Genomic DNA, 5,436 nt, shown 5'->3' with positions numbered 1-5,436 from the left:
TTGCCTTTCCTCACTGCCCCACCTCTTGGTCGCAGCAGCCAATCACGACTGTGGGCAGCAGCCAGGGGTCACGAGGAGGGCGGCGCTAAGGAGCTACTCCCGCCACCTCTCCTCGCTGCCCACCCCCGGGAAGTGGGCTCTGGCCAGCTCTGCCTGGGAGTAAAGAGCCGCTCCCCTCCCCGGCCTGGACCGAACCCAGCATGCCGCGCGGCCGCGCCTCACTGCCCACAGCTTTGATCTGATTGCTGATTCGCTAGCAGGGCCACGGGTGGCGCTACAGCGCCCGCCTCCTGGGAATGGAATTGCTCGGATTGGGTGATGGCTGTTGCATTGGTGTCACACGCCGTGGTCTGATTGGCTGGATGCGGACAGTGGGCTCGGTGATCGGCTGTTTCAGGGGTGGCTCCGCCCCGCAGCTCTGTGATAGGTCAGCGCACAGAGGGGGGTTAGCCTCTCTCTCGTCGCGGCTCCGTGTGGTGATGGCGGCTCTGACGGGGAGCGCGGGCGCGGCGGGGCTGCTGCCCTCCCTCTCGGTGCCCGGCGTGACCGAGCTGAAGCCGCTGAGCCGCTACGAGGCCATGCGGCTCGGGCCCGGCTGGAGCCACTCGTGCCACGCCATGCTGTACGCGCCCAACCCGGGCATGCTCTTCGGGCGCATCCCGCTGCGCTACGCCGTGCTGGTCAGCGGGGCCTGGGGCGGGCCTCGGGCGGGTTCCATGGGGCGGGGCCTGGGGTCCGGTTGGGGGCTGGGGCCTAGGTCAGGTCCGGTTGGGCGAGGTGGGGAGCCGGGCCTGGGGCCGGGTTTGGGGTTTCGGGTGGGGTCGGGGGCGGGGCCGGTTGGGCGAGGGCTGGGGGCGGGAGTCGGGAGTGGTTGGGTGGCGATTGGGGCCCGCGGTGGGGAGTGGGGAGCCGGCCTTCAGGGTGCGGGAACGCCATGAGTCCCCTTGGCGGGATGGAGAGCTGGGACCCCCGCCCAGGGCTAGGGCTGAGGCCTTCCCCGCGCTACTGCACCAACTCCCTAGGGTGGCTGCCTGTCGCTGCTCGAGCACAGATCTGCTAGTTCTGCCCTGCCTGGCCCTGCCTCGCCCTAGCAGGGTGTGAGCAGCCGGCCTGAGGACAGTGGCTAACCTTCTTCCCCTACACACCACTAGCCCTCCCAGCTCATGCTGCGCGTTGAGCGGGGTCTCCCTAGGCCAGTGGATTCTATGCTGGCAGTTGTTGCAGAATAGGCCCTTTAATCCATAGAGAGAGGGTGTGTGTGTGTGCGTGTGTGCGCGCATGTGTCTCTACCTATAGTTGTAAGGCCCTTATGGCTTTGCAGACGTGAACTTCTGCAATGCTGTCTGCCTGAGTTTGCAGACGGGGTGTTCCATTGCCTCTGCTGTCGCACAGGATTTTGCTGAGCAAGAACAAAGGGAACTGAACAAGTCTGGCTGGTTTTGCTGTTGCTCTCCACAGTGCTGTAAGTGACATTGAAACTGACAAGAGTCATGTCCGTTTCACTCTGCTGCTCCTTGGGAAGGGCTGAGCAGAGCCCAGAGGTAGTCACCCAGAAGGATTCAAACCCAGATGTAGGGGAGGGGCAGAGCAGCAGAAATGCCCCCTTCATAGCAGCCTGCAGAGGAGAGATCCATCTCCGTTCCTGCAGGCAGAAAGGCTGGAGCTTCAGATTTTTCAACCATCCACTATCTGAGGCTGATCCAAAATGTGGAGCTCCAAAACTGGCATGCCACTCCTGGACAGTAGCTAGGAGGTGGGAACTGAATGTGCCCCTTGAGCTCACCAGTGGCTGTGTCTTTTCTGTGTATCTCTGGTTGGTAGGCTTGGTCCTCTGGCTGCGATGTGTCTGGTGCACTTGTCAAGACTTGATGCTGGCTGTTCGCAGGTCACCTGACTCCAACAGTGGCACGAGGCTGGATGGGTTTCCCTTTTAGGCTCTTCATATGGTGCAGTACTGATGTGTCAGGATTCCCCAGTACTGTTTTGTCATTCTGTGGGTATCTCATAAGAAGGCGATCCGCTTGAGGCTCAGCTTCATCCTGCAGAGAAGTAGGAATGGGCTTTCTGGGGGTACCACTAAGCTAAAATTGGAGGGGGTAGGCAAAATGGACAGTATCAAACTGTTCAAATACCAAGGATTTTCTGCTAAAAATGATCACAGTGAAAGAGCTGTTTGGCCTTCAGCACTTATTTCCTAGTGAGATGAGTGGGGCAGTTCATGCCTCTCAGCTGCAAAAACTGTCTGACAGCCCAGCACTGGGTCAGGTTCTAGGTTTTCCTTCACAAAGGCAATTTAAAAAGAAGCTAATATTGTGCCAAAGCAAGTGGGGCAATGGAAGAGGGGTACAATAAAGCCTCAAACCTCTCTGATTAGGGTACAGACTGTCTTGTGCCTCACCTGCTTTAGCCCCTTTGTCTTGGAGAGGTTTCCTGTGGTGGTAAGTGTCCAGCTCTTGGCTGGGGGTACCCTCTCCTCTCCCACAGGGTCCCTGGGGCTATGTGCTGTGCCCCATTAACATAATGCGCCTCTATTGCAGATGCAGATGCGATTTGATGGACTACTGGGCTTTCCTGGGGGGTTCGTGGATCGCCGTTACTGGTCCCTGGAGGATGGTCTGAATCGGGTGCTGGGCTTGGGTTTGGGCTGTGTGCGCCTGACGGAAGCTGATTATCTGTGCTCGCACCTGACAGAGGGGCCACATCGCGTGGTGGCGCACTTCTACGCCAGGCAGCTGACCCTGGAGGAGCTGCACACCATCGAGATCTGCGCGGTGCATTCCCGAGACCACGGGCTGGAGGTGGGGTATTCGGGGGGGTGTCTGGAAGCTCTGAGACTTCACATCATCGGGGAATGAAGCTTCCCTCACTAGGCCTGCTGGGCTGCTATCCATTGCAGCTGGGCGGGGGAATGCACCGCATTTAACAGCTACTAGTGGCAACTGGCAAGTGCTACGCACTGCCACATGGCAATCCTAGTTGTGAGCCCTGGCCTTTCACTGCGGAGCTGGCAGGAATGCGGTAGCATAGGGAGGGCTTTGTGCTGCACTTTGAAGGGGAGTCCTGTTTGCTTGTCAGTCATAAAGATGGTGCCTCTGACATGCGGGTTGGGTGAACTTCAAGTCACCCTCAGCTCTGGTGAGCATCACGTGAGGTCTGGATGTGTTGTGTCTGACTGGAACTGTGATCTTCTGTGTGGCAGTGCATTGCTTTAATCAACAAGGTATTGGGCCCAGCTTGGATTGCACACAAGTTCGTAAGAAGTCAGAGAAAGAGACATGAGTTTCTTTCTGGGGAATCTGGTGCTACAGCATTCTCTGGCAGGGTTGGCGAGCTTGTGCCAGGTCATCTAATGCCCCTGATGTAGAACACAGATGGTGGAGGACCCTTTGTACAGCCTGGGTGCGATGCTGTGATCTGCCAGGAGTGATGCTGCGTGTGCACTAAATGTGACCCTGGGTTGTGGCACCTGTTGAGGGGGACATGGAGCCACAGCACTCTTGCAGAGTGGTATGAAGGGCACGGCCTAGACCCAGAACATAGATCATCCCTGGGGGCAGTTGGTGGTACACCTGGGATGTGGTGGTGGGGAGTGGTATGGAACATGGGGTAGGGAAAGGTGGGTGGTAAGCTGTGGTGCTTATACTGGGGGATGGGATAGAGCAAAGGGTAAGGTGTGGTACACTGGAGGGAAGAAGTGGTGGTGTTTTGGGTTGGTTGGTGGAATGGGTAAGTAGGGTGGGTGGTCAGACTGGGGCTAGGGTGCTTGTGCAGAGGGTATGTGGGGCATCACCTGGGTTTGGTATGGAGTAATGGGCAGGGGTGTGGTATTCATGCTGGGGGTTGGGGTGTTGGATGTGGCACCTGTGCTCATCCTGGGGGAATAAGAGGGGCTGGTATGAGGAGGGCATATGTGGTCTGGGAGCTAGGATGTGGTCTGGGGAGGTATGGCACCTGCAGATAAGCTGGTGCTCATCCTGCATGGATCATGGTGGTTGGTGGGGCTTGCACTGAGGGTGGGCTGAAAGTGTAATTTGTTGTTACTGAATTGTGTGTGCTGTTGCAGGTGATGGGAATGGTCCGTGTCCCCTTGTACACCCAGAAGGACCGCATGGGCGGACTGCCAAACTTCCTGGGGAACTCCTTCATCGGGACTGCTAAATTCCAGCTGCTCTTTGCCCTGAAGGTTTTGAATATGGTGCCTGAGGAGAAGCTGGCAGAAGCAGTGGCTGCCACCCAGAAGCAAAAAAAGCCTGCAGCTGAGCCTGCTGCTGTGACGGCCAGTGTGACGGCTGCTGTGACGGCCAGTGTGACGGCTGCTGTGACGGCCAGTGTGACGGCTGCTGTGACGGCCAATCAGATGGTGGCTAAACCAGCAAATGAGCTGGCAAATCGGCCTTTAGCTGTGTCAGTGGCTGAACCAGCAGCAAAGCCAGCAGCTGAGTCAGCTGCAGAGCCTGTGACTGAGCCAGCGGCTGAGTCTATGGCTGAGTGATGAATTTTTTGTTTGACTTGGTTAATAATGGGTAAAGAGACTTTCTTCTTACTTTCCAGACAGTCACTGGCTGCAAATGCTGCCCATTTGACTCCACCTCAGTGCTCCTCAGGTGGAATGGGATTAGATTTGCCTGAAGCAATGGAAAGCTATATTTTGTAAGGCCCATACACAGTACCAAGCTTTCCAGATCTCTCTTAACTGTCCCCCTCTGGAGTCCATGTGCTTACCTGAGGACTCTCTTAGAATGCTTTAATTTACAGGGATGCTCTGCTCCATTCAGGTCCCAGCTTGGGTATTGTTTTAATGAACTGAAATGTTACTTTTTAAATTGTTCCAAGCAGGGTTTTTAGCCCCCTGCTGCAGTATTGTGAACCCATCACAGCTGTGTTGGGGGGGTGGGGGTGGGGGGAAATAAGTGAACCCAGCTGAAGAGAGGCAAGTCTGCCAGCTCTAGCTCCATGCCATGTGCAGAAATGAAACTACCCTCCTGTAGGAACAGTCCAGGGATGCTCCTAGTTTTCCCAGGTTTCGTGACTTTGGTATCACATGGAAGTTTTTACAGTGGCAGCTTACCTGGCTAGTGGCAGTTCCCAGGTGGCTTAGTTGTCGGTGTCCCTGTGGGGTGCAGAAAGGTAGTGTGTGGCTTTGCGTATGGTGAGTTGGGGGAGCAGGAAAATTAAATAAATGGCTTTGCTGTACTTCTTCGCACTTGAGATCTTTTCTTTCTTGTAATGAAAACTGGAGAGCAAAGCTATTTGAGTGGCTGTACGCCTTGGTGTCTGCATCTGTGTGGAATGGAGCAGCCAGCACTTGATTGCTGGGAGCTTCCATTTGCTGAGTTGCCAGACTCATAAGAGGTTAGTAACTTTTGATTTTGTTGTAGGGTGATCCTGGGCTTTGTGTCCCCTCTGACTACAGTAATAGCACTTAACTGGTTCCTT

At 55.9% G+C, this 5,436-nt stretch overlaps 1 protein-coding gene across 2 annotated transcripts; it reads left to right on the top strand.

The window, feature by feature from the left end:
* The first annotated feature begins 431 nt into the window (after window positions 1-431).
* Window positions 432-5,193, top strand: NUDT16L1 (nudix hydrolase 16 like 1). Of its 2 annotated transcripts, XM_073362737.1 has the most exons (3): window positions 434-680; window positions 2,538-2,798; window positions 4,064-5,193. In XM_073362737.1, exons 1-3 carry the CDS (start codon window positions 480-482, stop codon window positions 4,490-4,492), a joined length of 891 nt encoding a protein of 296 aa, XP_073218838.1. In that variant the 5' UTR covers window positions 434-479; the 3' UTR covers window positions 4,493-5,193. The 2 variants fall into 2 exon arrangements, with proteins under 2 accessions (XP_073218839.1, XP_073218838.1); XM_073362738.1 differs by lacking the exon at window positions 2,538-2,798 and having other exon boundaries at window positions 432-680.
* Window positions 5,194-5,436: the final 243 nt, after the last annotated feature.

This window comes from Lepidochelys kempii, chromosome 10 (genome assembly GCF_965140265.1).
Source record: "Lepidochelys kempii isolate rLepKem1 chromosome 10, rLepKem1.hap2, whole genome shotgun sequence".
Classification (NCBI taxonomy): Eukaryota; Metazoa; Chordata; order Testudines; family Cheloniidae; genus Lepidochelys; species Lepidochelys kempii.
Note: the sequence above shows the minus strand (reverse complement) of the source record. Positions and strands in the feature narration are given on the sequence as shown.

What these genes read in the sequence shown, in the direction of transcription:
- NUDT16L1 (XM_073362737.1), top strand. Translation starts at nt 480, where the DNA reads ATGGCGGCTCTGACGGGGAGCGCGGGCGCGGCGGGGCTGCTGCCCTCC. An exon ending in CGCTGCGCTACGCCGTGCTG is followed by an intron (nt 681 to 2,537) that starts GTCAGCGGGGCC and finishes CCTCTATTGCAG; the next exon opens with ATGCAGATGCGATTTGATGG. An exon ending in CCCGAGACCACGGGCTGGAG is followed by an intron (nt 2,799 to 4,063) that starts GTGGGGTATTCG and finishes GTGCTGTTGCAG; the next exon opens with GTGATGGGAATGGTCCGTGT.